Source organism: Otolemur garnettii, unplaced genomic scaffold (genome assembly GCF_000181295.1).
Source record: "Otolemur garnettii isolate 467f Iridium unplaced genomic scaffold, OtoGar3 scaffold00256, whole genome shotgun sequence".
Classification (NCBI taxonomy): Eukaryota; Metazoa; Chordata; class Mammalia; order Primates; family Galagidae; genus Otolemur; species Otolemur garnettii.
Window position 1 is genome coordinate 485,208 of NW_003852651.1, and position 11,637 is coordinate 496,844.

Consider the following 11,637-nt stretch of genomic DNA (forward strand, 5'->3'; position numbering starts at 1 on the left):
AAAAAAAAAAAAAAAAAATCAAACATAAAAGAGTGTGCAGTGAAAAATAAGCCCTTCTACCTTATTCCCTGGTAGTAAATGCTGTTCTAAGTCCCTCCGCTGAAGAGTTTGATTCAGTAGATCTATTGTCAGGCTGGGAATATATTTTATTTCAAAATATTAAAGAGCTACTAATGTTTTTGGTACATGGATCGCTTTTGTAATGCCTGAGTCAGAGCTATAGGTGTGCTGTCACCCAAATAGTGTTCATTGTACTTGTTTAGTAGGTCTCTGCCTTTCCCCCTCCTCAGTCCTCCCCCTAGAAATCTATTTTTAACAAGAATCCCAAATGATTCTAATGATGAGCTAAATTTAAGAAACAGTTCTATAGTCAGATCTCACAGCACGGCCATTCTAACAAAATACAACCTAGAGTGACTGATTGCCATTTAATCCTGACCAGGGCCAAGAAAAATAGCTTCCTCACCACAATGACCAATTGGATCCATTTGCACATTTATGACTGCTACCACCTATAAGCACAAGGATTTCCAGTGCCTGGCCCCAGCTGGTCTGATTTAGTTGTTAACTTTGCAAGTTTCCAGGAAAGTAAAATGATTTAGGGGAGATCAATTCTTAATATACCTAAACAACTACTCAGAAATTTTAAAGAAAGTGAGATTTGAGATTACGAACAACTGTTTATAGCTTTTAGTTGCTAGTGCATTGTTCAGTTTAATGAATATGGAGTGAGGGCCTACTCAGTGCCAGGATGCAGACAGCACAGAGCAAGACATTTGCAATACTTATGAGAAGTTATGAGCAGAGGATGCCATGGGAACAAAAAGGCACCTAACCAGTCATTAGGGGTAATATTTTTAAAGGAAGCAACACTTGTTTATAAAACTCAGGGGAAAACAGACAACCTCAAGTTGTGTAAAGCAGTGGCTTTCATACCGTGCTTCCCCAAATGAGAATTTGAGTAGGTGGAGATTGGACCAAATAACCAGAGTGGATCAGTGTTCCTCTACTTTCTCTTCAACCTGAGCTCATAGTTCCCATTGTATGTATGTATGTATGTATGTATGTATATATGTAGGCTCTTACAGAAATATTTTATTTGAAGAATATTTGCTATTGAAAACAACTAGGAATATTGATTACTAGATGTAAGCATCGAGAGGGCTGAAATTTTTTTTTAACCTGTTTTGTTCACTGTTGTATCTGCAATAAATAGAACATTAGCACAAAGGAGGCAGACCGAATTGTTTCAACTTTCAACCAGTATTTACTGAGCCAGGCACTGATATATGCCAGGCACTGATCTAAGTGTGGATATATATGTGTAGCAGTGAATAGGAGACAAAAATCCCACCCTCATGGAACTGACATAGAGACTAATATTTCAAGACAAATACTGGGGAAAACATATCTCATTTACCCTTCTATCCCTGTGAAATGAGTATTATATTACTACTGTCCCTTCCCTTCCCTTTTTTTTTGCAGTTTTTGGCTTGAACCCACCACCCCTGGCATATGGGCCCAGCGCCCTACTCCTTGAGCCACAGGCACTGCCCCACCCCCTTCCTTTTTTTTAAATAGAGAAAACTGAAGCTTGGAAAATTAAAGTAACTTGCCTCAAATCACAAAGCTAACAACATGGCAGAACCTGCATTTGAACTCAGGTATGAATTCAAAATAATGTTCTTTCCACCAAATATGTTCTCAAATAAAGGAAACCAGAAAAGTGGACATACACTAATCTCAGAACTATTCACAAATAAAGGAAACCAGAAAAGTGGACATACACTAATCTCAGATCTATTCACAAATAATATAATAAACACAGGAACATAAAGAATAACTAGATTGTGAGCTTATTAGTGGCAGAATTGTTATAGCCATCTGAGTCTCTAGCATCCTTCCTGGACAAGATTGTAAATGATTCTCTTGGAAATTAAAAATAAACAAAACCTCAAACGAGAGGCAATACTCCTTTCTGACCTCTGCAATACTTGTCCTCCTCCAGCATGTCCCATATTCCACTGGGATACCAGCCTCAATCCTATCATGTTACAGACACCAAATTAGTGTCTAAGGCAGGCAAGGTGCTGTAGTCTACCCTTTCTATCTATTGTCAATGACAAGGCAAAAAGAAATCAGAAATAATAAGGAAGCATCACCTTACAAGAAAATTAGAGTAGGGGTTCACCTAAATGTGTAGAAATCTAACTACTGAATAATTACAGACTGCCGATGCAAATATGCATCACTACACGCTGTGGAGTTCAACAAAAGACCTCTAAGAGATAATCATAAAACTAAAGAGTATATAAAAAGAATAGCAACAATCAAAACCCACACCCAATTCAAGGTAACATTGACAAAGTGGCCTTCCCTTCCAACTGTAGCAATTTCAGTTATCTTCATGCATATACAATGGTACAGCCTTTGCCATGAAATACGGCAATCCAGCTAGAGGTAGAATACTGATCCAGTGTTTGGTATGCACTATTAAAGTCCTAATTGTAATTTGTGAGTACTCACTTTTAGTACAAACGGCTGCCAGGAGCCAGCTCATTCCTGCAGGTAAAACTTTCACATTTAAGAACCAAAGAAAAATATTTTTAAAAAATCTGCCATGGCTCATCCATAGGCTGGAGACCATACTTTGAGACTAACTTTTTAAGTCAGTGTATATACCAGGAGCTTTGGCATCCAGTGGACCTATGTTCAAATTGAAGTTGTGGGGATAAATAATAGTCAAGTCCCCTAGTTTCTTCATCTGTAAAATGGAAAAAGCTCATTAGGTAATTCCTACAATTTTAAGTCTTAGAATTTATTTATATGAAATACTTGGCACACAGGTTCTGAAATAGCTATGAAATAAGTCATAGCCTGATCTGTGGAGTTGTCTATGGTATGTACTACTGTATGGAGGTCCTCATAAATTATTTGAGACTAGTAGATACCAGAATAGACACTTGTTCTGCCCAAAGCAAATAGTAAAGATTGAAAAGTGGGAAGGCCTGATGAAAAGTGTCTTTAAGAATAAGTGGACAAGAGCCCAATGGAGCTTCTAGGTTACTTCAGAAAGGTGAGGAACTTCAAAGACAATGATGGGAAGAAATTTCTAAAAGCTCATGAACCAGGGCAGCAATTGCTTACAGGGTTGGGCAGCTAACATGAATTAAGGGGGGTGGGTTAAGAAAAATTAACTTCCAGAAATGTAATTTTTTTTACTAAACTAATGTTGTGGGTATTGATATATACATGTACATACTGGATTTTAAATTAAAAACACAAGTGGAAAATAGGAAATTTTGATAATTTTTTAATAGTTTGGTCTCCTTTGACTTGGAACTAGAGGCCTGATGATACCTTTATGTACCAAGAAGTCAATTTTAGGTCTTAGTGTGCCACAATGTGCAGTGCAGAAATTAGCCTTGAATCCTTTTACTGGGAGTGGTTAATCTGATACTAGTTCATAATGGAAAACAACTATTTAGAAATGTAGGCATTTCCAAACACAGATGTTTGGTATTTTCTTATATTTAGGGAAACTACTCCCAAGGTATTTGTAGAATTCTGATATTTCGATGACATCATGTTTCATTTACCAATTCAGTATTTTCATTATAGTTTTTCTTTCACACCATGAACATTAAGGCTAACTGAAAAATATTAGTTCATTTTCATAAACTGTGTCAGAGATAAATTCCACAATTGTGGGAATATAATTCATTCCCAATAAATATATTATATTATATAATAATATAATTCACTTTCATTTCTTGGAAGCCAATTTTAGCAAAGAAAAGTGAGCCAGTTTCTCTCTTGCCAAATGCATTTCCCAAAGGCATGATTTTGCCAGGAATAAGCAAATACATACATTTAAGAAGGTGTTTCAGAACAGCCATACACATCAGTTTTTTTTCCAGTATCTTGAGTACTGTACCTCAAGTAAGCCAATTAATCAACTTCAAATAATAGGGCAGATTGCTGTAATATGCACTTAATAATTAACCAAGCTAAGCATTCAACTATGTTTGGTGCAAACCACATTAATTCATTTTGAATTTGGCACTAAGAGAATCCTGAGGAGTGATACAATAAAACGGCTTCAAGTTTAGGTTCCTGCAAAGTGTTTCTCCTTTAAGTTTCCCAAATCCAACAGTTCATCACTATTGCAGAAACACTACAGTCATATTTACTAATTTTGACCAATCGATATTAAAAACTTTAAGACTTCTCTCAACACACAAAATCCAGGTATTTCCAGGTGTACCTGTGATAGGCTTCAAAAAAGTGAAGTCCAAAAGAGGCTACACCAAAATTCTTAACACATGTATATCTAGGTGCAATGGTTCTCAAACTTTAGTGTGTATGAAAATAAGCTGGAGGGCTTGTTAAAATGAATGGACAAGCCCCACTATCAGTTTCTGATCAGTAGGTGTGAGATAGGGCCTAAGAATTTTCATTTCCAAAAAATGTCCAGAAGGTACAGTGCTGTTGGTCAGGGCCCATACTCTGAGAACTACTGGCTAGACATACAGCTAATTGTATGGCTATGTGGGTGGTGTTTATATTTGTTCTAATCAGCTGCCATCTAAAAATGTACAAATAACTTAAATTCTCGACCCAATTGTCCCCCAAATGGAACAACAATACTTTCCTCCTTTGTAAATACTTTCGATATAATTTCCATTGTACTCAACCAACACTCTATTTTATAAAACTAACACATACAAAAGGTTTTCAAGCTCTGGCAATTTTTTCATTTAGTACATAACTGCATTTTATGGCAGCCTCACTTATTTTACCTGCATTCAAAAATATAGCCTGGGTGGCGCCTGTGGCTCAAAGGAGTAGGGCACCGGCCCCATATGCTGGAGGTGGTGGGTTCAAAGCCAACCCTGGCCAAAAACTGCAAAAAAAAAAAAAAAAAACAAAAAAAACAAAAAACAACAACAACAAAATATAGCCTGGTGAAGTTCAAGTCTTACTAAAAGTTCTTACTGTTTCAATATTCATCATTTTTGTATACTGGTCATATTTCTTAAAATGGTTTTTTTTAATGGTATCTTAAACTGTAGTATTTTAACACACATTTTATTTAGATATATAAGAACAGTCAAAAATTCCTCAAAGAAATAGGGTCTCTCCTATTCTTTAATATGGTAACCTTGAGTAAAAAAGTTTTTTTCACTTTGTACAGATGTTAAAGTACAACAAATATTTCACGTTCATCAAAATGACTATAAAAAAGTACAAACACAACAATCAATGGTATTTTAGTTATTTCTGTGTAACAATTCAAAAAGATAATGGCTTAAAATAACATTTATTATCTGTGGGCATGTCTTAGCTGGGTCTTCTGGCTCAGGGTTTCTCACGGGATGCAATCAGGGTGTCAGCCAGGGTTGCGGTCATCTCAAGGTTCACCTGGGGAAGAATCCATTTCCAAGCCCACTCACAAAGCTGCTGGCAGAAATCAGTTCCTTGCAGGTTGTTGGACTGAGGGCTTCAGCTCCTCATTGGCCGTTGGTCAGAGGTTACCCTCAGTTTCTTGTCCTGTGGGCCTCTCCATAAGGCAGCTCACAACATGGCAGCTTGCTTCATCAGAGTGATAAAGCAAGAAGAGAGAGAGAGAAAGAGAGAGAGAAGAAAACGAAGTCGCAGTTTTTTATAATCTAACCTTGGAAGTGACATCACATCACTTTTGTTATAGTCTTCTCATTAGAAGCAAGTCATTAGGTCCAGCCCACACAAAGGGGCACAAGAGATTACACAAGGGTATGAATACCAAGAAGCAGGAATCGGTGGGAGCCATTGCAGAAGATGTCTATCATAAATGACAAGTGGCACTTGGTCACTCTTGTCAGGGAGACACCATGGTGAAGCTAAATAAACCCATAAGAACATGTGGCTCACAAAAATGGGGCAATCAGTATTACCAGAGGATTTGGTTATTTCAAAAGTACTTGGAAAATGTTAGACTTTTTTGTAACATTTCGCAATTTTTAAAAGTTGGGAACAAATTCAAACATGTTAAAAATGTGTTCATATAATGCAAATTTCATTCAACTCATTCAACTAGATAACTATACCTTAACATTCAGTCCAAATGCATTATTTGATTTCAAATCATGGTGACCAGTAGTGATCAATGAAAATAAATGAAGTTTTTTCAAAAAGGTAAGAAAAAAAGAAATATGGCCAATGCAAAACTATGTGGCCTAAGGGCTGCCAGTTTGCCACCTTTGCCATAATCTTTATAATTTCCTATGTATAGATGAAGGGGAAATAGTTTACATGTTTGGTATGCAAATCCAGGTTTTGTCACTTCTGTTGATTATGTTCCTGGGCCAATGACGAGGGCTACAGAAATGATCCTCAGGGCTTATACTGCCAAGTAGTTACTTGTCTCCTCTACTAGACTATGAACTCCTGGGGCAGTAGAGTGTGCTCTGTACTCCTGACCTCAACACACCCCCTTTCCTTCTTCATTTTTCTTCACAGTATTTACTATAACACCTAAAATACTATATATTTGTCTACTCATCTTGTTTATTGTCTGTATTCTCCATTAGAATGTAAGCTTTGTGAGGTAAGAAATCTGTTCTATTTACTGCTGAATCCTTGCAGTCTTGAACTTCACCTGGCAGTCAGTAGCCACCCAAATAAATATTAGCTGAATGAATGAATTCCACTGTTCATAGTCATTTACTATGTACCACAAATTGTTCTAAACACTTTATTTAGATTAAATCATTTAACACCCACAACAAAATGTACAATGTAGGTATTATTATCCTCATCTAGAAGATGAGGAAACTGAAGCACAGAGAAGTTAACTTCCCCAAGCTTATATAACTAGCAGGTAGAAGAACAGGGATTTAAACCCAGATGGTCTGGCTGCAAGGTCTGTGCAGTTATCCATCATGCCACACAAACTAAATATAAGAAAAAAATGTTCTAGAAAAAGTTGCTAAAATAGAACTATGAAAATGTAACTATATCGTTTTCAGATGTTAAATATGGTGCCAAATATATGTAGGTTTAAATCTTGGTCCAACCATGTTATAGCAGTGCAACCTTGGGCCAGTAACTATGCTGAGTATGTTTCTATTTCAGCTATAAAAAAACAGAGATTAAAACCTATCCTGAGGATTAAATTACATAATGACACAATGAATAGAAGTAAGGTAACCAGCCCATGAGGTAGCTATTATCACCACCACTAAAAGGGAGTACATTCTATGGGTGCACTGCTATAGCAGCTATAAAGTTACTTCTGGGTAACAGATTTTGGCAATTCAATTTACATTTTGAGTTAATTTATACAAAATTAATATACAACATTGTAAAATATTGGTTCTAAGTTCTTCCTTATCTGACCTTTAAAGCACTCTACAGTCATTCAGTAAGTCCTAAAACACATTCAAGTCCTAAGACAAATCTCTGCCTTCTAGGACCTCACTTAAGAGAGTCATATGTGATATGAAAACACTATGAAGGGAAAAAATGAGTAAGACAAGAACAAAGTACTCTGGTAGCACAACAGAGATCCACTGGGAAAGATTTTATAGTGATAACTTTGGGGCAGAAATAAACAGGAATTTGTGATACAAGGGTGAAGGTAACATAAGATAAGCACTATGAGAGAGGACATAGCATGTGTAGGAAACTAAAGTTCAGAATGGTTGGGGCAGCATGGATAAATGGGAGCAGCAGGTAAATCTGGAGAGAGTTTGGGAATCAGACTATGAAAGCCACTATCTGCTATGCTGAGAACTTTAGACTTGGCAAGGTAGGCAAAAAGCAACCTCATCTTTGAGCATACAACAGAGTTGGCTTCAGTTTTTAGGATGGTATCCTCTGGCAGCAGTGTGGCAGATGGAATTCAGAGTATGTTGTAGTAAAGGAAAAAGTTGAGGCCATTTTCATGGTTGTGATAAAAAATTTTGGCAGCCTGAACTAAAGCAATGGTAGAGGGAAAAAAAAAAGAAATAGCTGGACTCAGAAGACATTTCAGAGGTAGAACTGATAGGATTTGATAACTAAATAAATATGGGAAATGACAGAAGAATGAAGAATTGAGGACTCCATGGTTTCTGGCTTGAAATGGATGAAAAATACTACTCATAGAAAAAGAGAACATGAAAAGTGGAATATGCTTTGGGGAAAGATAATGAGTTCCATCTTGGATTTTTTTCTTTTTGTTTGGTTTAAGTGACTTATAAGACAATGAGTAGTAGCTGAAAAGATGTGTTGAAAGTTCATGAGAGGTTGAGGGTAGGGACAGAACTATAATAGGAATCAGGGTATAATTAATACTAAACACCATAATAATGGATGAGACTGCTCAGGAAACAAATGTAGAAAAAGAATATAACTAGGACAGAAACATTAATAAGAGTACCAACATTTAAGGAAGCAGAAAGAAGAGGAGGATTAAGGAAAGGAAGAGAAAGAACTAGAGATAATTTATAAGGAGAATATGAAGTGAATATGATTATGAAATACAATGAAGGTATTTCAAGGATAAGATGGCTTGATTTATGTGTGACATTAGATATACACTGGCATTAGACTAGGAAATGAGAATTAATAGCTGTCTTTTTGAAGAATAATGGTGAAAGGATTAGAATAAAAAAAAGAGTAATGGTAAAGAAAGGGGATACGATAAGGATGATGGCTCAAGGGAATTAGAAAATAAAGAGGAAGTTTTTTTATTTTTAAAGATATGTGTGTGCTGTTAAGTGAAAGACACCAGAGAGGGAAAGACTGAAAACGCAGATGCTACTTTTGAATTCCTACAGTTATCACTGGATGAATCACTCACTTGGCACTTAGCTTACATATTTGCCTTGTATTGGCAGATGGCACAAACTAAATCTCAAGAAATCTACTCAGCATTTTTCATCATGTATCCATGCATATTATCCAGCCAGTTAAAGTCTATAATCTTACACAATAATGCACAAAAACAAACAGAATAGTAGACTGTGAAAAGAGAGCTAGAGCAAGAATTTTTATCCACCACTTACTAGTGTCCAAAAAAAAATCCCTTTATTTTTTTGTGCCTCAGTTATACAGCTGTAAAATGGGAAGAATACTATGCATCTGTAAAGCTTGTGAGAACTTAACAAGATATTTGAAAAGCACTTTATATACAACTTGTTGCTCAAGAAGTAGTAGTAAGTACTATTATGATTATTTTTCCCAACACCAGAACACCTAGAAGAGCTATTGACTTTTCAAGATATCAATGACCGAGGACAAGTAAACAATCAGGAGGCATTACTAGGCATAGTTTTATTGTATTCCAGAGAACAAAATGACATCAGCTTTTGATGAGACTTCTCAAAGTCTGGTGATTTATGTACCACCACCATGATTTCTGCCATATCCAAGTAGCCCAACTTAACATTTTTCTTTAAATCAACTTATTTTTCTTTGATTGGCCCCACTCTAAAAAAAATTATAGCTATGAAATGGTGGGTGTGATGTCCTGATTATCATTTTTTCTAATATAGTACATCAACCATTAAAATAAAGCATTTTTCCCTTAATTACCCTACATTATCTTCTCAATCAAAACCTAAAAATGAAAAAACAAAAAACAACCCCCCCCCAAAACCTAAAAATGCTTTAGGAGCCTCTACTTCTGACACCCTTATGAAGAAATCAGGAAAGCTATTTGTGAGTTTGCTTAATTTTCCTGCTACTGGAGATTATCATACAATGGTTGGTAGAGTATATAAATGAAACCAACCAAACGATAAAATTCATTCCAACAATATACACTGAATTTTTTCATGGGAAGCTGTAAGTTGTTGAAAGCTAAACAGACAACTCAACAACTTACCTATTATTTAATCCTTTCACCTTTATTTTACTTTCTCACTCTTAAACGAAAATGAGATTGGGAATAAAGGCCTATCTTGAGGTTTAACCTGAAGAACAAAACTGAGAAGGGGAGAAATACAGTAGTGGGTTTTGTTCTGAAGCGCTAATCCAGTCAAAAGAAATGGTAGGCATGCAGATCATCCAAGTGAAAAACTGCCACCTTCGATATAGTAGAACACTCCCTCTGAAAAGGGAAATCACAATCAGTTATTAATTAATACTTGTCAATTCTGTGCTACAATCCAGGAAGTTCTTCATCATTCCAACAACAAAAAAGTCACTGACCCAAAACCAGGAGAGAGAAATTTACACACTGATTATATCCACAGACAATTTAGATATGCAAATTTGCAGCTGGTCTTAAATCCACTATATTAAGAGCCACACTATAAACTTTTTAAGTCATTCCTACAATCTCATTCTTTTAGGATTACTGAACTATTCATTCAGGGGGAAAATGTATTCTGCATCCAGAGAATACAAGACATTAGAGCAAGAATTACCTCTTTGCACCTCAGTTATACAGCTGTAAAATGAGATTATGCATATATGAAAAGATCAAAGAGTTCATTTATAATCAAGCATGGAGAATAAGATTTATATATTCCCTAAATGATGGTTCTAAGGACTGAAGAGAACTTCTGGAAATTTTTTGCCCAATGAATTGAAATAAATTATATTTAACATTTGAATACCCACCACTGAGATTCTATTTTCACTATGCCTGATTTATCACATATCCATCTATCTAACCCATCTTATTTTTTGATGAACTGCAGGGATTTTAAAAATGAGATTTTGTGTGATGAAGTATGACAAAAATAAGTGTTGCTTCTCAAATGTTTGACTAATGGGGTTAGAAACATCCAAAGTGCAGGTGAGGGTTAAAAAAAGTTTAGAAACCACAAACCCATATTGTGTCCAACTCTCTTGCAACCTCCAATCAAAATCTATTCAGAGCTCACAACCCTTGTCCACTCTCTGAACTATCCTTAGCCCTCCTTCATAACTTAGCATCAACTGGTGAAGCCTCCCCCCAACTTTCCTTTTTGTTGTTGTTGTTGCAGTTTGGCTGGGGCCAGGAACCCGCCACCCTAGGTATGTATATGGGGCCGGCACCCTACCCACTGAGCCACAGGCACTGCCCCCAACTTTCCTTCTTCCACCCAGAATTAACCATGACCCTTGTAGGAGCCATATTTTCATTTACAATTGGCACATAACATTTACAATTTTGTTTTCAATCTGTCTTGTTTATAAACACTGATCTCCTTAACGACAGGAATCCCCTTATTTATCTGTAAGCCCTCAGCAAACCGTTTAGTACTTGGCAAACAAGCACTCAATACTAAAAGTGAATGTCCTGAACCAGTCTTTAGACGCAGGAGCCAGAGAAGAGTTTAGTTGAGTGTGGAAATGATCTCCTCACAACAGCACTCCAAAAAGATTCTTCTTAGAGCACTGTTATTAAGTGCACATCAGATTTGGAGGTAGACAGCATGTATTGCTGTGTGACTTTTGGCAAGTGTCTAAACCTTCCATGTCTCAGGTTGGTCTTGAACTCCTGAGCTCAAGCAATCCACACATCTCCCAGAGGGCTAGGATTATAGTATTACAGGTGTGAGTCATCATTCCCAGCCAAGAGATAATATTTTTCTTTAAAAAAGACACATATAGGCTCGGCGCCTGTGACTCAAGCGGCCAAGGCGCCAGCCACATACACCTAAGGTGGCGGGTTCGAAT

At 36.5% G+C, this 11,637-nt stretch overlaps 1 protein-coding gene across 3 annotated transcripts in view; it reads right to left on the reverse strand.

Annotated features, from left to right (window-relative positions):
• FAM120C (family with sequence similarity 120C) overlaps nt 1-11,637 on the reverse strand; it is a 138,836-nt gene that overhangs the window by 124,595 nt on the left and 2,604 nt on the right. The window contains exon 2 of one of the 3 annotated variants that reach the window (XM_012813290.1): nt 5,265-5,595. The exons of the other annotated variants lie outside the window; for them this stretch is intronic. Within the exon in view, the coding sequence (XP_012668744.1) occupies nt 5,578-5,595 (18 nt within the window). The 3' untranslated portion in view covers nt 5,265-5,577. Of the gene's footprint in view, nt 1-5,264; nt 5,596-11,637 lie in introns of those variants that run through there. 3 annotated transcript variants of the gene reach the window in all.